The sequence below is a fragment of the Gobio gobio genome (assembly GCF_949357685.1).
Source record: "Gobio gobio genome assembly, chromosome: 2".
Classification (NCBI taxonomy): Eukaryota; Metazoa; Chordata; class Actinopteri; order Cypriniformes; family Gobionidae; genus Gobio; species Gobio gobio.
In genome coordinates this window covers 36336332-36363119 of record NC_137098.1, presented here as the reverse complement: position 1 = coordinate 36363119, position 26788 = coordinate 36336332, and the positions used below count along the sequence as shown (strand labels likewise).

At 39.1% G+C, this 26788-nt stretch overlaps 1 protein-coding gene across 1 annotated transcript in view; it reads left to right on the top strand.

Moving 5' to 3' along the window:
- bean1 (brain expressed, associated with NEDD4, 1) overlaps window positions 1-26788 on the top strand; it is an 86398-nt gene that overhangs the window by 49773 nt on the left and 9837 nt on the right. The window contains exons 3-4 of the mRNA XM_079808545.1: window positions 9010-9210; window positions 11669-11810. Of these exons, the coding sequence (XP_079664671.1) occupies window positions 9010-9210; window positions 11669-11810 (343 nt within the window). The remainder of the gene's footprint in view (window positions 1-9009; window positions 9211-11668; window positions 11811-26788) is intronic.

Below are 26788 nucleotides of genomic sequence, written 5' to 3'. Positions count from 1 at the left end.
CTGCTGTAGCCCATGTGGTCTTTAGAGACCTCACTGTCAACCAGCACTGACCACCCACGTAGCAGTACACAGTAATGCTAATAAAACAGATCTGAACACATAGATGAATGACTTGAATGCAAAGTTGTACCCAGTGAAGTTTAACCAATGTTAATTACCCAGGAGATAAAAAAAAAATGTTCTCAAAAAGAAAAGTGTTCACACACTAAATTAGTTATATTCACTTCTACAAAAATAATTTTAGGTTTAGTCTGTAGCAAATATCACTGCATGAAAATAATGATTTCCGAGTTAAATTTCAGTGAAAATTTAAGGTGTACGACCCGTGTGCGAAAATTTCCCAGTCAAGCGTGTGGAGTCCCGTGCATGTCCATACATTATTGATGCAAAGAGATTTTTGGATACAGGATATTTCTGATTACACACACTAGACATGTTCAGAGATTTCCAGTATACCAGCAATCGCTGATGTCATGTGTTTTTTTTTTTTTGTGGTGTTTATCAGTTAAAAAATTGGTCATCTTTTAAATATGCAGGTTATTTTAAATTAATCCTGTATTGAATGATTCAAACTCACTTAAAGTACTCAAAAAGCCACTAATTGGTAGCCACCAACTGGTGTAAAGATGTAATCAACAGAAGGTGTCACTGGTGAATTACTCCCTGTTATGGCTATCCCTAGACGCCTAGAAATCTAGACGCACCCTAGCGGCAGCAAATTTAATTTGCAGCCAGGGTAGTCTAGTAACTCCGTTGGCATGCGAGCTGGAAAAACCAAACTCTGGTCAGGCCAATCACATCGTGTATAGACACATCACATCCTTAACATAATGACGGCAGAGTTGCGGCTGTTCCGTGTGCTACTTGTAAACAAAGAAGCTGGCGAACAGCAGGCTTTCGAATCTGGTTGGTTGTAGCGCTATCCTATTGCGTGCAGAGGGAATTTGAAAGACAACCGTTTATCCCGCCCCTCGGATTGAGCCCTGCCAATGGTGAGTTCCCAGACCCAACATCTTGATGTGGGTCTGGCTTGTCAGGCTAGCTATCTCTAGGTTTGTAACATAGACTGTAAAAAAAAAGATGGACGACGCACCTTCACTCTCTTCCGTTGTAGAAAAGTGAAGCCGCCAATGTCCAAATACTGTGCTGACATACTGGAGCCAGAGTCTGCGCTGTAGAACTGTAGAAATTACAGTTGAAGCTCCAATCTCCTCCCAAAAATCCCCCAAAAAGTCAGATCTTGTCTTTGACAAAAACGTGATTTTCTCAGCTTTTTGCTCAAAATGTAGCTTTTTTTATTCTTATGCAAGACTGGGGCTTTATTAGTGCTGTGTTCATTGATTCGAGTAAATGTTTTGACATTTGGGTATAAAGTGTTTTATTTCTACAATATATGGTGTAAAAACGTCTGAGTGCTGCCCTCTTGAGGTTGAATGGTGGCTACTGCAGTTGAATTTTCCTATTGGACGTTGTTGGTCATTGTGACGTATTATGGTTCTTCCAACGGCTCGCTATCCACGCCCCTGGCACGAGCTCACCACACCCTACGAAATGTTTTCTCGCGTTGATCACATGATGAGAACGGCTTCACTCCAGTATGAACTCTCATGTTACATGAAGTAGAAACATTATGAATGAAACTTACTTGACACTTGCTCTCAACATTCTAATGAAGAAAATACAGTTAAATAATGCAGTTGTCAGTACACGTCAGGCTTTTCTTGTACAGATACTTTTCATACATGAGACGTGCTTTCAAACCTTTGTTACAATCTATGTTTCAAACCCTGACCCTCAAGTGGTTGCCGTGGTAACGAACAACAATACCGTAACATGCTGGCGTATATAGTCTAACTTTTATTTGAGGAAATCTGTTTATAAAAGCTATTAGGTTTGAACTTATTGGTCCTGCACTGCTTATAGATTCAGTTAATTTGAATGAAAATACATCGCTTGTATATGATCTTTTTTTAGGGGCATTCAGTATAAGGATTTGACTGTTCATAGATTAGGTCAGTGGTCTCATTCTCTCTTGCACTCTCCTGCGAAATGATAATGGCCCCGTGTCTACAGACAATTCACCCTCCTCCACTTCAGGTGAAGGTGGGGGAGAAAAGTCCTCTGCTTCGAATGACCGCTCTGTTGCAAAACTACTGGCGTCACTCCAGTCATTCTCCATCTTTGCGAGTCTGACAGCTGTCAATCAATCTGCAGGTCTCAGGTGCACGCCCTCCGCTCAGTCCCGCCCTCGGTTCTTCCCCTCTGTCTCTGCTGTAAATATTGCCAGTGGGTGGAGTTAAGCGCTGAGCTGGGGTTGAGTTACCCTTTAAAAAACGCTGGTGGGGAAAGAGTTAATGTCATCGTTTTATGAATGAAGGCCAGTATCACTGATAATACAGCTATTGATGTCTCGATGATAATGTTTTGTTGTTGTTGTTGTTGTTTTTTTTACTTTTAAAACATTAATTATAACCATTCAACATTACAGTGTAATTGAAATCAATCAATTTTGAAACATTTATTAGGCTTCAAAAAAGATATCAACTTTTACTTTAAGTGAACTTAAAACAATCCTTACATAAACCGATAATAAATGTCATATTTACCTGTGCCCTTACTACCAGGTAGGAAATGTACAAAAAATTGAATAAAGTTACCGTACAGTCTGCACTTCATAAATTATGAATTAAATTTAAATTCATCCTTATTAAAGCTACAAAAGTTATTTAGTCAAGAGCAGTGAATAATTTTCTGTTACCTTTGTTTTTTGAATAACATAGTGACAGCAGCCTAATAAACCTGCTGCTGTCTGTCATTAAAGACCTGCCGCTGCCGCACATGAAGCGGATCTCACATGTGTCTCATTTTCTCACAACTCTTTACATTCATTTAAGACTTTATTTAACTCATTTAAGACGGCTCTTATGAGGATACTCGACTTTTGTCCTGGCACGCTTGAATGGTTTAAAAGCATTTGCGTGAATAAGAGTGTAATCATATAATGTAACACTAGCCAAAGGATGACAGAAATTGTGTTAAATATTGTTAATGCCTTAAACTGAAGAAAAAAACAAAACAAACGTATGCGTTTGACAGCACTAATATAAATGTCTTTTTTAAAAGAAGTTACTGACCCCAAACCTTTTAAGAGTAGTGTCTTTGAAAGTACATTTGAATGACTATTTGACCGAGAGCACTGCTTAATATCTTCTGTTGTTTAAATAATTGTAAAGGTTTGTGAACTGATAATAATTAATCAAGTCTGATGCACAACCTGGTTTCTCACAGCATGTTTCTAAAGAGTCTCACGAGTATTGAGGTGTTTTAACAGCATCGCTGTATTCCAATGTCACACAGTTTAATAACAACAGACCAACATTTAGCACCTCAGTTTCCTTGCCAAATGTTTGCTACACAGCATAGGTAATATTCTCTGAGTGCAATGTATAAATAAAACTAAAAAAGAAAAGAAACTTTTCCGAATATATTTGTATTTATATTTTAAACTCATATTAAACATTGACCTGAAAAAGAATCAGGAACTTCATAAAGTTTAAATATATTGAGTAAAATATTAAGTAATAATTGCTAACAGTACTGACTTAGTGCAAATAGTGAAGTGACCTCAGCACCCTTTTTTAGTTACTTTCTCTGTTGCCCCTTGTGTGAGAAAGTATGTGTGATGGTAAAAGTGTGAAATTATTGATGCCGAGGAGGTCTTTTGATTGACTGTGATTGTTTTGTGTTGAGTCTTTCTAGTATTTTGAACAGCCTGTGGCCTAGTTTGCTATCAGTAAGGTGTGATATTTTGCTCAGTCGTTCCTGGCAGAATCCTTTTTTTTTTTTTTCAATTAAATCAAGATATTGCTCAACCATTAATGTTTGCTTTTTCAAATATTACTTTTCATCCAGTGTGCAATATAGCTGTTTTTGAATGTAAAAGATCTGCAAAGTTTTAAAGATCAAAATGTACGACAAATAAAGTTATTGTCTCCTAAATTAAAGAATCGATTCTGAATTGCCGAAACGAGTCATCACTCATCAGCAATTCCGGTCTCTCTTCCTGTTACATACCTACTTAACAATGTACAGTAACAAATTTGCAGACTGCCAGCCCATGGTCTTTATTGGCTGCCTGCTTGAACAACGTCTACTTTGACCCCTCAAACATTGTAGTTGTAGCTGAGGCCTGGAAGATTTTGGTTCATGTTGTCGACATAATAATAATAATAATAATAATTAATTTCATTTATATAGCGCTTTTCTAGGCACTCACTCAAAGCGCTTTTACATAGAAGGGGGGAATCTTCTCAACCACCACCAATGTGCAGCATCCACCTGGATGATGCGACGGCAGCCATATTGTGCCAGAACGCCCACCACACACCAGCTGATTGGTGGAGAGGAGACTGAGGGATGATACCAATCGTATATATATATATATATATATATATGGGGATGATTAGGAGGCCATGATGGACAGGGGCCAATGGGCACATTTTTTTGGCCAGGATGCTGGGGTTACACCCCTACTCTTTATCGAAGGACATCCTGGGATTTTTAATGACCACAGAGAGTCAGGACCTCGGTTTAACGTCTCATCCGAAGGACAGTGCTTGTTACAGTATAGTGTCCCCATCACTATACTGGGGCGTTAGGACCCACACAGACCACAGGGTGAGCACCCCCTGTTGGCCTCACTAACAACTCTACCAGCAGCTACCTAGTTTTCCCAGTTTGGTCTCCCATCCAGGTACTAACCAGGCTCAGCCCTGCTTAGCTTCAGTGGGAAACCAGTCTTGGGCTACAGGGTGATATGGCTGCTGGCATGTCAAGAAGACACTATTTTCAGTGCTCCAGATGCACTTTGCTCTTTAAAAGGATGAGGACTTGCACCGGAATTGATACAGAAATACGGAAGCCATCATTCCTGTTCGTATCAATATGTATATTAGATTAGATTAGATTAGATTCAACTTTATTGTCATTACACAAGTACAAGTACAAGGCAACGAAATGCAGTTTAGGTCTAACCAGAAGTGCAATAGCAGCAAGTGCAGGATATACAATGGATGCGTAAGTGCAGGACATGGATATGTACTGAATATGTATAAATATGTATAAATAGAGAGACGTTATTACTATAAACAGAACTGAATTTACAGGTGAATATGTACAGTGAATAAATACACAGATGGCTATTACTATAAACAGAATTTACAGGTGAATATGTACTATGAATACAATATACAGATGGCTATTACTATAAACAGAATTTTACAGATAGAGGTATACAATAATATGTTAGGCTAATATGAGGAATAGCAGTGGATTAGGGTAGTGCAATAAATTATGGACAGAGCTATCCGGAAAAAAAAAAAGTGTAAAGTGCAGTGGAAAGTGGTTGCATATTACAGTTAGAAGTACAGTGCAAAATGCAAATGTAAACATTGGTACTATAAATACAGTCGGCAGTGCAAATGAGCATAATCCAGTTAAGATATGGCAGTGTAAGATGCATATGTAAACAGTCGTTACTGTGATAAACAGTCGGTAGTGCAAATAACAAAGTGAAGGAAGATGTGAGGTAGGAGAGTTATCAGTTTATGAGGGAAGTGGATCAACGGGGGTTTGAGTTCAATAAAGAGACAGCTCTGGGGAAAAAACTGTTCTTTAGTCTGCTGGTCCTGGTCCGGTGGATCCTGAAACGCCTGCCGGAGGGCAGGAGAGAAAACAGTCTGTGGGCTGGGTGAGAGGAGTCCTTGAGGATGCTGCGAGCTCGATGCAGACAGCGTTTCCTCTGGATGTGCTCGATGGCAGGCAGTGGAGTCCCTGTGATGCGCTGGGCAGTTTTCACCACCCGCTGCAGTGCCTTGCGCTCCGCAACAGAGCAGCTCCCATACCACACTGCCACACAGTTGGTCAGGATGCTTTCTATTGCGCAGCGGTAGAAGTTCACCAGGATAGCCGAGGAGAGCTGATTCTTCCTCAGTGTCCTCAGGAAGAAGAGGCGCTGGTGAGCCTTCTTGACCAGGCTGGAGGTGTTGGTCGTCCACGACATGTCCGCCGAGATGTGGATCCCCAGGAACTTGAAACTGGAGACACGCTCAACAGCCATTCCATTGATGTGGATGGTGTCGTGTGTGCCTCTTGACTCCTTCCTGAAGTCCACGATGAGCTCCTTCGTTTTGGTGGTGTTGAGGAGCAGGTTATTATCAGCGCACCATGTGGCCAGGTGCTGGATCTCCTCCCTGTAGGCGGTCTCATCGTTGTTGCTGATGAGACCAATCACCGTTGTGTCGTCCGCAAACTTGACGATGGAATTAGATCCATACACAGGCTTGCAGTCGGCGGTGAAGAGGGAGTAGAGAAACGGGCTTAGCACACAGCCCTGTGGTACACCAGTGTTAAGAGTGATGGATGTGGAGCAGGTGAATCCTGAACGAACATTCTGGGGTCTGTCAGTTAGGAAGTCCAAAATCCAGTTACACATTGAAGTGTTGATGCCCAGGTCTCCAAGTTTGGCTATTAACTTGGATGGGATGACAGTGTTGAATGCTGAGCTGAAGTCAACAAACAGCATGCGTGCATACGTGTTCTTATTGTCCAGGTGAGTGAGCACAGAGTGCAGTGCCATGGAAACGGCATCCTCTGTGCTCCTATTGCTGCGGTAGGCAAACTGGTGTGAGTCCAATGTGGATGGTAGAGAGTCTTTTAAGTGTTCCAGGACCAGCCGCTCAAAGCACTTCATAACGATGGGTGTGAGTGCTACAGGGCGGTAGTCATTAGGGCACCTCGGGCTAGAGTGTTTTGGCACTGGCACAATGGAAGTGCGTTTAAAGCATGTCGGTACAGCTGCTTGGGCAAGAGACAGGTTGAAAATGTCTGTAAAAACCCCAGCGAGCTGCTCCGCACATGCCCTGAGAACACGACCAGGGATGTTGTCTGGTCCAGCAGCCTTGTGTGCGCTGATCCGGCTCAGTGCCTTGCAGACATCTGTGGAGGAGAGTGTGATTGGTGGGTCAGCTGAGGGTTTGAGCTTGGTGGCAGTTTCTCTGTTGTCTCTTTCAAAACGAGCATAAAAGTAATTTAGCTCGTTCATGTATATATAACATGTAAGTGCTGAGAAAGCCTCTGGAGCTGAAATTCAGATATGGCAATGGATGTTTAGTTTCTGACACGCGTCATAAGCAGTAGACTATTCGCAACAGACTGAGTCGTTTGGCCAGTCAGAGCAGAGTAAGCTCACATACAAGGAGGGGCTTAGAGAGACCGAACCATTTTCAGATTCTGAAAGTGTTTGTTGACCTTGGATGCATGTAAACCTATTGTAGGAGACCTCTAGAAACAAAATTATAAACCTTTAAAATAGCATAATTGGAGCAATTTAATTACAACAGTAATATTATTGGACAATCTACAGAAATATAATACACGTATTATATGCTTTGACACAGGGATATCACGTGACGCATTTGACACGTGGTAAGACTCATTAGTTGAGTGGCATGATTTTTATATTAGCGGATATTTTTATGTTTATGAACACTGCGTTTGAACTTAAAGGGTTAGTTCACCCAAAAATGAAAATTATGTCATGAATTACTTACCCTCATGTTGTTCGACACCCGTAAGACCTCCGTTCATCTTCAGAACACAAATGAAGATATTTTAGTTGAAATCCGATGGCTCAGAAAGGCCTCCATTCGCACAATGTACTTTACACTCTCAAGACCCATAAAAGGTACTAAAGACGTCGTTACAAAGTCCATCTCACTACAGTGGTTCTACAATAATGTTATGAAGCGATGAGAATAGTTATTGTGCTAAAAAAAAAATATTTCAAAACACTGCATCATGATGCTTCGAAGCGTTATGAATCAGTGAGTCGATTCAGCGGTTTGGATCGCCAAAGTCACGTGATTTCAGCAGTTTGGCGGTTTGACACGTGATCCGAATCATGATTCGACTCGCTGATTCATAATGCTTCGAAGCTTCATGATGCTTCACGTAGCCTTTCTGAGCCATCGGACTTCAACTAAAATATCTTCATTTGTGTTCCGAAGATGAACGGAGGTCTTACGGGTGTCGAACGACATGAGGGTAAGTAATTAATGACAGAATTTTCATTTTTGGGTGAACTAACCCTTTAACAGCCAGTGATTACCATGCATTTGTATTTACCTACAGTAATCGTGCAATTAAATTGTAAATAAAAATTTAATTATGTTCAATTTTTATATATAAACATACTTATTTTTTGCATCTTACGGAGTTTAGGAGAATTATCACATCACGCTAAACACTTCCAGATGTTTCCTTTGTCCTCAGAATAAATATGGTTAGCATTCAAGCATTGCTGGCCCCACAGATACATTTATTTGATTTCTGTCTTGTTTATCTCCAGGAAGGGCTGGAGGCCTCAACCACAGAGTGTTAATATCATCATCTTTCCCAATAGGCTTTATTGAATCTGTCTGTATACCTGAAGCCTATAAGTGTATGTGTGTGTGTGGGGCTTATTTTGGTTTCTCTCTGGTCTGAATGGAAAGGGTGAAGGAAGTCAGATGGGCGCTAATGGCTGAAGTTGGGCTTCTTGTGAGCTGAAATGAAAGTCTTCCACCGGCATATTTAAAAATTCAAACGGGTCAGGATTAAAAATTTAACACTGCAGACTTGAGAATCTAATCCACTGAGGGATGAAAGTCTGGGGAGCATTCCTGATCTGCGGTAGACAGCTAGGTGTGTGAGAGTGTTTGTGTGTCTCAGAGAAGGGTTATTATATGGAGACTGACATAATTCCACACCACTATGAGCTGTGTGGGAAAGAAGAAAATGTCTCTTCTGTGTTTTATGTAACACTTGCTACTGTAAATGATTGAAACTGCTTTAAAAACTGACCATCCGTCTCATCTTTCTTTCCTGTTTCCCTTTTTTCTTTTTCTCATGTCATCCTGCCATTCTTTCGAACCTCCACACATCCCATCTCTTCTTCTATCATGTCCTCAGTGAGCTCAAACCAGAGCAGTCATGCTCATGAGTACCCAGACTGCCAAGAAGGGGGTAATGAAGCCAGCCTGCTGGTGTCCCCTCTGGTGGTGGCTGGCATCGTCATCGGCCTGGTGCTCTTCCTCTCCTGTGTCACCATCATTGTGGGCAGTCTGCGCAAAGACAGCCGACTGCGCAACCCCCACCTCCGTGCCAGCTACGGTCAGTGACCTAACTTCATGAGGTCCTTAACATATCAAAAACACATAGGCCTGGTTTCACAGACAGGACTTTGATTAAGCCAGGATTAGGGCTTAGTTAAATTCATTCAAGTAGATTTTATAAACATGCCTTAACATTACCGAACATTACTTGTGTGCATCTTGAGACAAAACAATGGCACTGACATATTTTAAGACATTTTAGTGCAAGTTACTTTCAGTTAAAACAGCTCAAACATGCATTTTAGTCTGGGCCTAGCTTAAGGCTTGTCTGTGAAACCTGGGGGATAAGGTCTTTGTGTGTAGTTTTTGTGTCTTGTGTTGTGGCATACGTAGTTGTGTGACAGGCATGAAGAGTTAGTTTGTCATACTATTTTATTATTCTGAAAAATCTGAAACTTAATCATCCCTTTTTTGGTGGAGTTCAGGGAATGATGCCGGTGGAAAGCTTGTCCTTGTACAGCTCTACTGAGTCTATCAGTTAACCTTGTCCAGTAGTTAGTGATATGGTCAGTAAGACCCTCTTTCTATTATTTGGCATTGACTGTATTCTAATCTGCAGCATTTTGAAGGTTTAGGTTTACTTTGGATTTTACTGTCCTAGCAGAATAGTCACTGGTGTATTTTTATAACCAAAATCTAACAAAGTCATGCTGTTGTGTTTCTGTGCTATCTTTCTTTTTTTTTAAAACATCACTTGGTTTAACTTTTTTATATTATGCAGTGACATTTAAACCTTTGTAATAATGTTATAATAATATATATATTTTTAGATACTTGATTGAGTTAGGGCTATGGAAATATTTTTAAATAACGTTTTTTTTTTCATTTCAGTCTGATCTTTACAGTTTATGTGGCATATTACTGCAGATTGTTGTGTGATCATGCCACAATGTAATACAGACTTTGTTAAGCCAGGCTGTCATTGATGGATAGGCACCTAAAATAAATTGGACCTTACAGAAAACCCATTCACATTCTCATTGCTTTTCAATCATTACAAATACTGGTGGTGTCTGTACCTATAATGCTATTATCAAAAAAGTTCAGCAGTATGTTTCAATTTTTTTTTTTTTTTTTAAATCTCTTAGATGTTCCTTTACCTTGATGTCTTTGTGTAGCAGAACTTAAGGGAATATAATGGTTTTATGTCATAACCACATTTTATACACATTATATTGCTAATGGAAGTTTAATGCTTTAAAGGGATAGTTCACCCAAAGTTTTGAATTCTGTCATCATTTACTCGCCTTCATTTCGTTCCATAAATTCATATTCAAAACACAAATGAAGGTGTTATTAATTCAATCTGAGAGATTTGTGTCCTTCCATTGAAAGTCTACACAACAAGACTTTGATTGTTTAAAAAGTTCATAAAGAGATAGCGGTGTAATCATAGTTTTCTAAAAAGACACAATCACTTTATATGATAAACAGATTTAATTTAGGTTAAATCTTTGTTCTTAAGTATCAATCAACTATGTTTGAGCTTCCTCTATACTTGATGTGCTGAATGTATGTGTGTTGATCAATAGGGGTGTAACGGTACACGCATTCGTACCGCACCGTTTCAGTAAAGGGCTTTCGGTTCGGTGGACGCGTGTACCAAGCAGTTTCCGAATACAATTAACAGTTAAGAAAAAAGTTATTGCAAAAACTGCCTTATATGAAGTTTACATGTTTGCATACTATGTTATTTGAGTGTTGATTATTATATCCAAAAATAAATAGCAATTTAGGCTAATAGTTTGTGCTCTGTTGTTAACCTTTTAATAATAATGTGCAAGTAAGGGCTCCCTATAGTTTAAAGCAATATCTTCAATTAACTTTTAGTTATAATTTAATTAATTTAAGGACAGACACTTTTTTTCTTCAGTAAACCACTGTTTAATAAAAATAAATAAAAAACAATTTTGTAAAACTGCTGTACCGAACCCGACAACCCGTACCGAACCGTGACTTCAAAACCGAGGTAGCCTACGTATCGAACCGTCAGTTTTGTGTACCGTTACACCCCTATTGATCAATGTAAATGTGAATAAAAGCTTAAATTAAATCTGTTCATCACACAAAGCGATAATGTCTCTTTAGAAGTCTTGGGTTAAACCACAAAGCAACACAATTTTGGTGGAATAGATTTTCAATAAGGTAGCAAAATATCTCTGGTTTCATGAAAAATATTATATTTGTGTTGTAAAGATAAACAAAAGTCTTTTGGGTATGAAACGACATGAGTAAATGGTGGAGAGATGAGAAAATTATGACAGGATTCAAATTTTTGGGTGAACTAGCCTATCCCTTTCCGAGTATTACTATATTGGTTTTGGAAATAAATAAGGTACAAAACAATGTGCAATGAATGAAAGTCTCACTTTGTTTCAAGACTTAACATTCTCAAATTTATAATATAAGAGACAAAAATTCACGTTTTGTTGTTGTTGTTGTTGTTGTTCCTACAGCTCCAGATGGCCTCTCATATGGTGGCTCCATTGGAGAGCTGAGGTCCACTTGTGTTGAGGACTTTCCCCCTGCTTTTGACTTTGACTCCTACGTGGAGACGCTGTCTCAAGTAAACGTCATGTACCCAGATTCCCCACCTCAGTGAGTAACATTTTACCTCTGGATATGTATTGTACAGTGGAAGGTAGAGGAGGAAGCGTGTGTAATCAGTAATGAGATCACTTTTATCGGCTGTGACAGAGAAGGCACACTGCCTCTTTAATGGATTCCATTCCGCCGTCATTTTCACAGTCTTTAAAGGCCTTAGCATAGCATGGGCTGATAAGTACGCTACAAGCCAGTTAGAGATGAGGAAGATAGAAATAGTCCACCATAATTTGCCATATTTCAATTACATTTCACTTGAAGTGTAAATTGCACCATCTTATCGAATGTAGACATTCAGTCATTCAGTCTTGAAGGGTTACAATAATGAAACCTGTTGTAGTTCAATTAGTTCTGGTGTCTGGAGAAAACAGAATTGCTCTGTGTTGACACAACCCCCCGCCCCCTTTAGGGACATTTGTTGGCTAAAACTATATTCTGTATTATTTTATTTATTTATTAATTTGTATTTCTTGAAAGTTTAGGAATTAAAGAGAAATTGTCAAAAAAAGAAATAGTTTGCAGTAACCTGATGGGTAGTTGTATTCACTCGTCTCAGCTCTCAGTCCTTTTCCTTTCTCTGTTCAGAAGGTTTCACCTTTTGCAGTCCTCTCTCATCCTGTTAGGAAGGTTGGACACCTTCAACTTTCAGCCTTCAGTCTGTTCTCCTAACAAGCAGGGATTGCTGATAAATGCCATGGCTTTGCACAGAAAAAAGCTTGGTGTGTTTGATCTAAATGGCAGCTTGTCTAATTGGCATCTTCAAAGAATCTGTCAGTTCCCTTCCTTGCCATTTAGCCTGCCTGCCTTCACACAGCGACCCAGAAAATAGTCTTCTCAGGTAGGGGAGCCCATCACAGAGGGATGTCTCAGAGTGAGAAAGGTTTTATTGTTTATCAGATATCATTTCAATACAATGGCTTTAGGTTGGAACTTGGATGCGAAACCCAGATTCTAACAAGTTTTTTTGAGTACACTGTAAACCTGAATAAGACTGATTAACTCAAAAAAATTGAGGATGTTCCTAATTTTAAGTAATCAAGTTTTGAGTTTGTAGTACTCATGCATGGTACTTGCTCCTAACTTGACGTACTGAGTTAGCCAACTCATACATTTTGATACCAATTACCATATAAAATATTTAGTTCATTAACTTTTTATTTTGAGTTCTTGCAAATCAAATGAGTTATTCACTGTAATCCCTAATAAATTGTCAGAACTCAAAAATTTCGTTCAATGAGATTTAAGCTAAGAAATATTTTGCTAGCTATAACAAACTAATTCAGAAAATGCCAACTTGCTAATTTGCTAACATGTTAACAATAGCATGGTATAGCACTTATTGAATGAGTACAGCAACTTAAAAGGTTAGTTCACCCAAAAATGAAAACTCTGTCATTAATTACTCACCCTTCCAAACCCGTAAGACCTTCGATCATCTTCGGAACACAAATTAAGATGTTTTTGATGAAATCCAAGAGTTCTCTGATCCCTCCATAGATAGCACTTTAATTAACACTTTCAAGGTCCAGAAAGGTATTAAAAACATCATTAAAATAGTCAAAATTTATGAAGTGTTGAGAATACATTTTAGTGCGCAAACACAAACAAAAATAAGGTTGAACCAATGGAGTCAAATAAACTATTTTAATTATGTTTGTAATACCTTTCTGGACCTTGAAAATGTTAATTAAATTGCAGAACATTTTCCATTAAAGTGAATTTCAATTTAAAAATAAATTTTAAGAGTCACTTACACATGTAAATTTTACCTTGTTTTACTCTGTTCCTATACTACTTTGAGTTATTATGACTCTTGGGTAACAAAATTTCAAGTGTCTAGTCTAAAATAAGACCAGATTTAATATAGACCATAGTGTTTAAGAGCTGCAGACATTTTTATTTGGGTATGTTAAAATAAAAGTTAAAGGAACACGCCACTATTTTTGAAAATTGGCAAATTTTCCAACTCCCCAAACAGTTGCGTTTTACCATTTTATAATCCATTCAGCCGATCTCCGGGTCTGGCGGTAGCACTTTTAGCATAGCTTAGCATAGATCATTGAATCTGATTAGACCGTTAGCATCTCGTTCAAAAAAATTACCAGTTTCGATATTTTTCCTATTTAAAACTTGACTCTTCTGTAGTTACATCATGTACTAAGACCGCCGGAAAATGAAAAGTTGCGATTTTCTAGGCCTAGAAACTATACTCTCATTTCTGCGTAATAATCAAGGAACTTTGCTGCCGTACCATGGGTGCAGCAGGCGCAATGATATTATGCAGCGCCTAAAATAGTCCCCAGCATGCTCTCTGTGCAAGCAGGTTGTCATGTTGGTTATGTTGACGGAAGTTAGCCTATTTTCAGGCGCTACTTAATATTGCGCCGCTGCACCCATGGTACTGCAGCAAAGTTCTGTGATTATTCCGCAGGAATGAGAGTATAGTTCCTAGCCATATCGGCCTAGAAAATTGCAACTTTTAATTTTCCGTCTGTCTGCTACTCTTTGGTTATTTTTTTTGAGCGAGATGCTAACGTTCTAATCAGATTCAATTATATATGCTAAGCTATGCTAAAAATGTTACCGCCAGACCCGGAGATCGGCGGAATGGATTCGAAAGCGGTAAAAATCATCTGTTTAACTCTAGGGGATTTGGAAAATGAGCCCATTTAAAAAAAAAAAGTGGCATGTTCCTTTAAGAAGTTATGTTTGTCCTACTCAAACCAATTAAGTTTGTTGAGCGTTAGGTTTAACAGTGTAGATCCAATGAGCAGTGGCCTGTTTTAAGCATGTCTTACTCATAAGAGCTCCACAAAAGCAATTTGATTGTGTAAAGGATCCTCGCTAATACCTTACAAAAATCAATGCTAAAACAATATCGGAGGTGATGCATTTCAAAATGATTATGACCTCAGTGGTATCTTTACATCCTGAAATCATTATAACTATACTCTCTATCATGTAACTATGTTTTTGGGGTCTATAAATTTTATTATTTTATTTTAAGACGCTATACACTCCAAAACAATTACAACTTTTTGGGGGAAAGGATATACATGCTGATATCTATCTGATGGAGCAATAGGCTAATGTATTCCTTAATGAAGTCAGTGATGTTAGAAGTCAAATACCACTTAGAATGTCATTGTGATTGTGGAATGTATTGCACAAATTCTCACATATAGCCAATACTGACATACTCAGCCAAATGCAGTAGAATTGTATTAAAATATTATGTTGGCTTGCATTTAAAATTGCATTTCTAATATAATGTTACTGATGATGAGAACGGAACATAACAATAGACTACAATTTGCTGTAGTTTTAGTACCTGGTGTTTCAGGGTTTTGTTTTATCTTTTTTGATGTGGGGGCAAAAAGGCACCTTTATCTTTACACCACATTAGGAAAGAAAGAAATACAGGTGACGGATCCATGCGTATATCCACTGACCTACAAAATGATTGGACCGAGAGACTCCCAGATATGAAATGAATGAGAGTGTGCACTCTTGAAAACACACACTGCACACTGGCAGTGTTTAGTAGATGGAAATCAAGAAATGTGCAGTGCTACACTACACCCACATGCATCTAACATGCCAAAACAAACCTTTCATTTGAGTTTTTTCTTTTTTTTTTTGGAAAGTGCGTGCAATATGCTTGTCATTTTCATTTATGCACTTGACTTGAGCAAAGAGAATGATTGCTTACGCAAATGTAAGGCGACTGGACTTCAAGTCTACGCTTCAGTTTTTATGGGTCTCGCATATGAGCTATAGACCCAATTGACAGATTGACCCATGACTTAGACACTTAGACACAAAATAGTACAGTTAGTTTGTTTGAAAACGTAAAGGTGATCTGATATTACATCTCAATGTCATGACAGCGTGGAACATCTACAAGACCATGGAATTCAAGCATATCTGCACTGGATATTTATGAGGTGTACCAAGGTGAAGACTTAGCTCATGAATATTAAGTTACATGGCTGGACAGTCTAGGAAAATTACCTGGCAATGTCAGTATGAGCCAATTATTATTTATGAACTTGATGATGTCACAACCAGCCCATCTTGCCCTCTAATCCCTATTTAAATTCATTACAGCGCCACTGCCTAAATGTATCCACCTTATTTTTCAGGTAAGGGCGGGCGTCATTCCGGTGTCATTTGCGTCCAGTTATTTTTAGCTGTACAAAACTGCTCGTTATGCTGCTTGATATTGCAAACGGGTATTTCTTACCACATTATTTTAATGTAGTGTCTTAATTAAACAAGCTGGTTTGTAGCGAAAACAGTTTTACAGTTTACTGCACTTTGATTTATTCTTCTCGTTACTTCCCTATTGCAGTTAATAAATCGGAAGTCTGGCACATTCACTGAAAACACCTTACTTTCGCGTTGAACAACCTTATTGAATGGATTACGTGTTAATGTTTCCCTATTCTTAAATATAAACTGTGGTGTGCTGCTGTCAAAGATGTTGACTCAAAACCTGACTAAAGTCAAGGCTGACTTGTGACTTCATGCAGAACAATCACGTCTAATCGACCTGACTGTTGGGTCAGTTAATCTGCTCTTAAAGTGACTACTGTAGTTATTCTTTCTCAGAGCTGAAGCGCTTCCTCAGTTGCATAACACATGCCTAAGCATGTGGCTCTGTTTGTGCTTGTGTGTGCATATCAGAGAGGAAAGGTTTAGTTAGGGTCATTGCTTGTGCTCAACCTGCCTGCCCTTCATGGCTTGTTTCACAGAGTGCCAATGTTATTTACATCTCTATGACAGTTCCATTAGGCTGGCAGAGCCTTCTGGTGAAGCTCTGTGAAGGGGCTTTTTAACAGGGTGAAATTACCTCTCCACAAGAGCAAGAGCTACCTGAAATAGCAAAGGCCTCCTCCTATTAAAAAGCAAATTATGACTGATATAGAATATTAGTGCTGGCCTGGAGGCCTATTAAGAATCACTGAATGGTGTGTAATTCTATTTGGGAGAGATATCCGACCTCCGGTCCAAATACTCAATTAAATTAGAGACAGGCGGTCCACACCCGTACACCTCTGTTGAGAGGATGTGGTAAGATGATGGAAGATTACCACTTCACACTTTTGACCACATTTTGTTCTACAGTGAAAAGTCTGCATTCACTGCAGTGGAAAGGAACTTATTATACTACAGTTAGTTCCGGTCCTCCAATCTGATTGGCCGAACTGTGCTTCAAGAGTGCTGATTTTGTTTGTCTGTGTTTACACATTCCAGATAGACTGTCAGGCTGTGTTAGTGATGGGGATTTTTCACTGACTCTTTCTGCAGGTCACATCGATGCACAACATGTGACCTTACGAGAGAATCATTGAATCATTCATTTAGCAGATTCATTTAACAACACTGAGGGTGCTTCTCAAACGCATGGTAGTAAGACTACATATCTCGGCTTCCACATCAGCGCTCAATTTGAAGGATCCTTGGAAGGCAGCTTTCATTTCACATTCTTCATTCAGCTCATTTAGAAGGATGCACCAAGTGTATCCTTCGCATCCTTCAATCACCCACGATTCCTCGCACACATTCCAATTCATGAAAAATAACTGACGGAAAACGGTTCAGCACTGTCTGAGCTTGTCTGCGTTCATTATTAAATGGAAAACAAACAAACAAAAAAGTTTTGGGAAATGAAGGCATATATGGAAGCTTGTTTCTGTCACAGAATAAAAATTTGTGAAAGATAATTGCGACTTTTTATCTCGCAATTCTGACTTTTTTCTCAGAATTGCACGATAATATAAAGTCAGAATTGTGATTTAAACTCGCAATTCTGACTTTTTTTCTTGCAATTGCGAGTTTATATCACAATTCTCAGAAAATAAGTCAGAATTGCAAGTTATAAAGTCAGAATTGTGTGATATAAAGTCAGAATTGTGTGATATAAAGTCAGAATTGTAAAATATAAACTCGCTATTGCAAGAAAAAAAAGTCAGAATTGCGAGTTTATATCACTCGACTTTATATCATCCATTTCTAACTTTATATCACACAATTCTGACTTTATGACTTTCAGAAATGCGGGATAAAAAGTTGAAATTATATTTCAATATCTTTTATTCTGTTATAGTCAGAATTGCGTGATATAAAGTCGCAATTGCGAGTTATAAAGTCAGAATTGCGAGTTTATATCTTGCGATTCTGACTTTATGACCCACAATTGTGAGTTTATATCACAATTCTGATAAAATAAGTCAGAATTGCGAGTTATAAAGTCAGAATTGCATATTACAATATAAACTTGCAATTCTGATTTTATAACTTGCAATTGCGACTTTATATCACGCAATTCTGACTATAACTCACAATTGCAACTGGCTTTTTATTACTGCAATACAAAGATTTTCAATGCAAAATATTTTTTTCCAAAATGCACCATGACCGTGGGGGCGGGAACATGTGTGACATAGCCATGTGCACTTACTAGACCGTCTCATTTTAGTGTTCAATGCTGAGGAGGCCTCACTAGGATGCAGCCTTCTGTTTGAGAAGCACCCTGAATCATTCAGGAACAAAACAAGTTACCTTTTATGAGTCATTGAATCATTCATTCAACCGATTAGTTCAACATCACTTATTCATTCAGGGTCAGAACAAGTCCTCATTTGGTACTATTTTAGTTGATGGAGCAAATATTGTGTCTAAAATGTTTTACTTGCATAATTTTACAATTCATCATACTCATAGTCATAATCATGCTGTTAGTCTAAATAGCAGCATGGATGTGATTTACCTATGGTCAAATTCCAGCTGCACTGATATTTGGAACAACAGCACTCTAGCTTGTGTGATATTGCTTTACTTAAATGTTATTTAGCAATTTTGTATTGCTTATTTGATTGTAAGACGTCAATTCCAGTATTTTATGTTTTACTGTTATACGGTTCTGTAGCGTTCTGTATGGTATCTGTGAATTTAAAGTGTTTGAGGGAGGAGGTCTTACAGATGCTAAGGCACTGAAGCTGAACGGAGCTCTCCATCACTGCCTGCCTCTCTACAAGCCTTCATTCGTCTGTGCCAGAAATGAGTGGGAGCAGAATCACTCTTCAGATCAGAGGAGATGAGCCTCCAGTCACATCATAATGTGCATTTATCACCACTGGCACATTGCAGCCTGCCCTTTCAGCCACTATTACAAACTCAGGCCTCTATGTCTTCACAGTTAAAGCAACATGGCTACAAAAATGTGCGCTTAGAGGAAGGAAAATGTTTATTTTTGTGTGTGTTTGTGGACTGGCATAGGACCCTTATGCTGTGTTGGAACTGGGCTACCCAGGCATTTCCGCATGCCATGATTGGGAAGATGCCAGTTCATTCTACATGCACATATGTGGACTCTAACATGGAGTCCACCGTTATGCTGTTCTTTGATGTCTTCAGGACTTTGGAAAGAGGAGATATTAGCGCAGTGGGTGTAAGTGCAAGACCATTGCTACAGAATGGCAGTGTGTTTGTGTGGCTGTCCTTGTGTCTCTGTGGGGTTGGCAGGGAGGGGCTGTGGCATGTGACTCACGCCAGGGCTGCCATGGCCACAGATGGCACCTGGGAACTTAGTGCTCAGGGCATGTATATGAGCTGCTCACCTGTGGAGCCTGTGAAGTGCCACTTCCGCAGAGCAGAAGAAACCTAGGCAGATCCTAGAACACACACACACACACACACACACACACACACACACACACACACACACACACACACACACACACACACACACACACACACACACACACACTCTGCAGTGTTTGTGATTCTATACACACAATTCATGAACTATCCATTGCTTAAATACAGTGGCATGAAAAAGTGTGTGAACCGCTTGCAGAATAATCTTAACTAAATAAGGTGGCATGAAAAAGTGTGTGAACCGCTTGCAGAATAATTTTAACTAAATAAGAGGGATCATACAAAATGCATGTTATTTTTTATTTAGTACTGTCCTGAATAAGATATTTTACATAAAAAATGTTTACATATAGTCCACAAGATAAAATAACCCTGATAAAAAGTTTATGAACCATTGATTCTCAGTGCTGTGTGTCATTCCCTTGACGATCCACCGCTGTTTTTTTTGTTTTTGTGATGGTTGTTCACGAGTCCCTTGTTTGTCCTGAGCAGTTAAACTGCCCAATGTTCTTCAGAAAAATCCTCCAGGTCCTGCACATTCTTCAGTTTTCCAGCCTCTTTTTCATATTTGAACCCTCTCCAGCAATGACTCAGGGTATCCGCGGGGCATTAAAAAGCATTAAAAGTCATTAAATGGATTTTGCGAAAATTAAGGCCTTAAATGGCATTAAAAAGCATTAAATTGTATTCTTACAGGCATTTTTTTTTAGATAGCCAGTTTATATTGAATATAGCCTTCATAAGAAAGCGCAATGTGATGAATATACTTATTAACCTGATCTAGCTTCCGAAACCCCCGCTACTGCCGCACGAGCGCGAGATCTTGCTTTCCTGCCACTGCGCAGGCGCACCTCTCTCTGCGTCTGCTGAGTGGCTGAGAGGAGCAGCGCATTCAGTTGAGGCTGTGCGCTCTGCCAGAGAACAAAAAAACTAGAGCTGCGTCCGAAATCGAATAGTTCTCTACTATATAGTGTGCGAAAAACAGTACGCCAACAGAGTAGTACGTCCGAATTCATAGTAAGATTCTTACGAGATTCGGCGAGATTCTGAAGTGCGCATGCGATGGACACTTTACTCTCCTCCCATGAGGCCATGGAAGACGATTTATGAATGGAGGTGAAGGGACGCAACTGACGCTGGTAGGTCACATGATCATGACAACATGGCGGATGTAGTACGTCCGAGTCACCCAGTACGTGATTTCTGACGCAGCCTAGTGGTGTGGGTTGTGCCAGAGCCATAGAGAGAGAGAGTTGCGACAACGGAAGTTCAAAACGCTTGATAGTCACGTGATTCATGTAGACCTCGAATAGTTCCAGGAAGTGCTTTGACGGGCAATTCAAATTGATAGTCACAGTGACAGAACTGCGCTTTTTGGTAATTAATAGTCAATAAATGCATTGATTTTCAATAATTTTATTACACATCGACATGTGTATGTACCATGAGTATGTAGTTACAGCGATGTTGTTTTTAAAATATATATTTTTTTAATGATGAATAATCTACACAAGCAGGCTTTAATGTACAAGTTATTTTGATTAAAATGTGCTGATCATTTAAAATCTTACTGATTAAACGTCTTACCTTTTAAAAGTGCATCACAAACGGTCTGTTCTGCTGTAACTCTATGGCGCGGCTGCTACTTCCGGGAACTATTGAGAGTCTCCGCGAGCCGCCATTGCTGTAAAAAAAAACCGTTCCATTGGAGTCTATGGAGTTGTCGCAACTCTCTCTCTATATGGCTCTGGGTTGTGCCAGAATCAAGTTCTCTTTCGCTCTTTAACAAACAATAACACACAGAATTATGCCTAAATGTACGTTTTATGAAGTATCCTCATAAGAACAATGAGTTTTAAATGAGTTAAATAACGTCTTAAATTAACTTTGAACAAATATTTAATATATACTGTCTTTATTTTTTCTACATTGGTGATTTACTGTGGAATTATTACATCATACAATATATGAAAAACATGTTTTAGACAGAAAAATGTGTGAATAATCTAGAAAAAAAATTCAATTGACAACGTTTACATTAAAATATATTATGCATACCCACTATCTATCTACCTTTTGTATTTATTGCTTTGCATATTGTATGTTCAGGGATGACTGATAAGCAGACATGCTATTTATGACTGGATTTAACTTTTGATAACTTTGCAGTAAAAGTGGCTATTGATTTTGCCCTATCAGTGTGGCTCTCCTAAAAAAATAGCTGTTTAGGCTTGTGCACCATCTCGAGGGGAAATGGACACATGAGTGACGCACACACATAAGGAAACTCAGTTAAACATACTGCGGTTAAAATTCAAAATGTGGAGTTTTTTTTACCTTGATACAGTTATCAGATACAAAATCACACGACCTAGAATGCTGTTTTCCTAAGCAGGCTAGCATCACGATTAAAAACGTGACACTGATTTCATACAACAGTCCAGTTAACAAATAGTTAATATTAAGTCAATTACATTTTAGAAGGAACATTGTTTGAAATTATTTTCACTGCTAAAATAGAACAAAAACAGTCAAAGATCACAGCAGAACCATAGTGTAGCAACCCTGAATCCCAATGTGCATACTATCCGCCCTATATAGTATTGAATATTACTAATGTCTTTAGGATGGATAGAATGCACATTGAGACACAGGCTCAGTCTTGATTTCGTTACTGAATGATTCAGCGTTTTGACCAATCGGTTGAGTCAAAGATTCAATGACCCATTTATAAACACCTGCCTCATTCTTGAATGAATCAGCCATTGGAATGAATCGTTTGAATGAATGACTCACTTAAGACAGTTACTTGACGCCATCTACTGGTGGTTTACTTTTAATTTCTTAACATTTCTTACAATCCCATAAAATTATTTAATGCATTTGTAATTTTTTTTTGTAAATTTGTAAATGATTTAGTTTGATTGGTAACAGACACAAATCTATCACACATGTAGATTCAAGTATGTTAAAGCTCCAATATTCTAAAAGGATATTGCTTCAGAAATTTTACACTACAAAAAATCTCTTTTTTTCGGACAAGCAACTGTTTTACTCGTACAAGTGAATGACAAGGCTTAATGTCGAGCCCTGTATGTAGTCTTAATGGGCCGCGTTTCAGTCACTATTTTATATTGTCTGACAACAAAAACTGAAAAATATATAGATGAAACAATTTTATTGTGGATTTGGCTGTATTAAAATATATAATGGGAGCATAAAGGGTAGCAGCAGAGAAGCAAACAAATATAAAGGGCTGACACTTGGCAGAATGTGAATGCAAATATTCGAATTGCCGTATGAGGTCATCTATCGACATTTAGCGACATATATATGGCATTAAAAATAAAACAAATTGGCATTAAAAAGCATTAAATTAGATTTGATGAAACCTGCAGAAACCCTGTGACTGTATGATTTTAAGATCCATCTTTTCACACTGAGGACTATTGAGGGACTCAAACACAACTACTAAAAAAGGTTGAAACATTCACTGATGCGCCAGAAGGAAACACAATGCATTAAGAGCCGGGGGGTGAAAACTTTTGAACAGGATGAAGATGTCCACATTTTTCTTATTTTGTTTAAATATAATGTTGTTTCATTTAGTACTGCCCTTCAGAAGCAACAGAAGATACTTACATGTTTCCCGGAAGACAAGTCAAGTACAATTTACCTTGATTTTCAAATTCAATAGGTTTTCACCCCCCGGCTCAAAGTCAGCATTGGGTGCAGTTGCGATACGCATATCGCGATATGTACATTTGCGTTATTTTGATAATTTCATTATATATTGTGCAGCTCTACCTTTTTCTATGCATGACACATTTACGATACAGTACAGAATGAAAAATTCGGCATTATCCTGACCATTGTGTAAGCATTCACTTAATGCGTCATAGATCGGAAGAGAGGCTCTCAAGAGCGCATGTAAACGTCAAATCCTTTTTATTTCCCCGGAAAAAACCTCCTTAACATACTTTTTTTTTGTCTTTCATAGACAATCTAGGAAGTCAGGAAAGGTCTCGATTTTATTTGTTTTCATATTCGCAATAAAAAAATCAATTAATACATGACATTTTTACATATAGCCTTATGTTTTTTTATATTTTACATAATTTTTATATACAAATGTATTTTAATGATTGGGTGTGGATGGAATGATACTATAATCCAGACCTCTACGGGTGTTTTTCATCATGTTCTCTGGGGAAGTGTGAACTGTCTGCATTAGACCAAGGTGGAAAAACAACTGATGCTCATATTTGTTCCTGGGAGAGCAATAGTGTGTTTAAAAAACATTAAAGAAAACACAGGCTGTTTATTATTTTAGGATATGGATAGATGAGATGAGAGACACAGTCATGGCTGGGCTGTGACATTTGCATAGCCTGATTAATGAATTATTGTCAGTTGAGATGGCACCTCAGTATGTGTGTGTGGAGGAGTCCCTGAGGAGCTGGGTTCCTTAACAGGGGAAGTAGGGTGCGGTGCAAAACATTTTTTCACGCGAGCCCTGTTGGCCTTTTCTGAAGAGAGCGAACTGCTTTATGTAACACAGATGGATATAGATAGCCCAGAAAGACCTCTGCGCTACACCTTCTTATCATTCAGAAAAAGCCAAATTAGTTTTCATACCATTCCCTGTAATTTATCGACAGTGCGGGCTTCGACATTTGGAATGTGCTTTTATCTTGATAGCACCTCACACACACACACACCTGCACATGGAGGATTCTCAATCAGAGTTATTATTTATGTATGAGGAGTAGGGGAACACACCGCTGAGGGTAACCAGGGTAACAACAGATGTCTTATTCATATTGATTATAGGTTACACAGCAGGTGCTGTGAACCTTTAAATGACTGTAAACTGTATCAGGCTATAAAGTAGAGGTCTACATGGAAATTAAAGTTGAAGGTTGAACCATGTCTATTAATGAACTTTTAGACCTGACCCGACCTGTCAAAATCAATCTGTCTTTCTAATTCCTTTTTTTAAAATTCTGTTTTCTAAGTGCTTGTTTTTGATCTTATCATGAACGATTCGTCAATCTTTCGATTCACATTTGATAGTGCTTTTCACAATACATATCGTTTCGAAGCAGCTTTACAGAAAGGTACAATTTACAATTTAGAGTGATCCCTAAATAGAGTGATCAGCATTTCAGAAATGTACATATACAAATCACACAGTTAGCTAACAATATATTAATTTAAGGCAACAAACAGTGAGCTCATTGAAGTAATGAATACATGTTGTTAACAAATGATTAGGATATATAGAACATTTTTACATGTTGATTCACACATTTTCCATGTTACGTTGATTATCTCTCTCCCTGTGTATATAAGCCCTCGGTTTTCTCAGTTCTTTGTTTGGGGTTGTCAGTTTTCAATGTGTAGTCTTGTAGTACTCAAGACCGGTCTTGGTCTCGAGACCATTTTTTGAAGGTCTCTTGTCTCAGTCTCAAACTACTTTTAATAATAAAATCAAGGGATTCTGTCAAAAATGTCACCAAAATGAATACAAATGCCAACAAAATCAAAAAGATATGATTGTAAAGTCTTGTTTTTATTGTATAACATATGATTTAATTAAGCAATATCACAAGAGCAAGCTGTTTCCACAAATAGGAGCAGTAGTATTCAGCAAATGTTCAGTTAACAATAAGTTAATATTAAGTGACAATCCATTGCAGAACTAGTGTGCGTCTCCGTGCAACACACAGCGGTGTTTGGTTACTGAATGAATCAGCTGCTTTGAACGAATTGGTTAAATAAATAATTCTGTGTCTCACTGATTAAGTGATTTGCTGCCAGCTACTGGTGGTTTCATTTTCATATTTAAAAGTATAATTTATTTTTTTCATTATATGTCTATAGTCAAAATTGTACTTTTAAAACATTAATTGTTCAATTGCATCAATATTTTATATATGCATTTATAATTGTGAGCCCAAGCCTGCCCAGTCAGACCGGTTATGTGAGCTGTATCTCTGTTCATCTCTGAGGAAGTGACCGTATAGTTTAAAGGCATGGAGTGGGATCCCGCCCATACTACCACCACTGAGGGTGTGCTGCTCCATTTCCACAAGGAATGGTATGATGATTTGGATGATATCATTCCCCAAAATCTGTAATCCATGCTGGTCCCATCCAGTTTCTTGTCTCATTCGTCAACTGTGTTTGCAGCTAGCTTCAAGTTTCCTTCGTCGCCGCTGGTCCCACCCAGCCTCGAGCCTCCTTTGTCAGCACTGGTCCCTCCCAGACTTGAGTCTCCTTTGTCGCACATGGCCTTGCCCAGCCTCCCACTCTCTTCTCCTTTTGACAATGTCATGCAGTTCCTCGGCTCTGCCTTCGCTGGCTCACTTTAGCTCCTCCGTCAGTTGCTCCTCCTAGCTGCTCAGATCCTGAGTTGGCTTCCAGGTCTCGAACAATCCCCTAGCTCCAACTCAGCCTGTCGACCCATCTTCTCCACCTTGGCGACACGCTCCCTCTGCACCACCGTGATCCATCATCCTTCAGACTATGCCAGGCTCCCTCATCTCTCCGGCTTCGCCTTGCTCACTGGTTGCCCCACGGCCTCCGACTGCACCTTGTCCCTCTTCCCCTTCGGCTCCACAAGCTCTTTCTTCCCTTCTGCTCCACCATTGTCCTCACTCCCACCGTCTCCACCTCAGTCCCGCGAGCCTGCAGGTCTGCCTTGGCCCTCCAGGCCTACAGTGTCACCCCAGGTCTTTGTCTCCTCTGCTCTGCCTGGGTCTCTACCTCTCCCGGCTCAACCTCAGTCGGTCTATCTTCTGGCTCCACCTTGGCTCCTCCCTTCATCGGTTCCACCGTGGACCTTCATCCTTATGGCTCTACTCTGGCTCCTCCCTCCATTGTCTCCTCCCTGCTCCTCCCCCCATCATCTCCTACTCGTGTTTTCGATCCTCCAGTTTCCTGCCACCCGCCCACCTCTGGAACCCCCTCCCTCTTCTGTTGGTTTTGCTAGAGCGCGAGGACATGCCTTCCGGGAGGGGGGTGTCACAATCATGTTGTCTGTTTTCTGTTTGCCTGAGTTCTCATTGCTTGTTTGTTGCCATGGTTGCTAATTTAGTTACACACCTGGGTAGGGTTGCACCAGCCATTCATATATTCTTTCTTAAATTGGAAAGTAATACCTCACTAGAGGCTTGGTAACTGCTAGCTAGTTTGTAACTAATTCTTTATTTTATTCTGTTGCACCATTTGTTCTCAAGGCAGAACGCATCTGGTAAGTCATAATCTCTCCATAAAGTAATGCATAGTCGCATAATCTGACA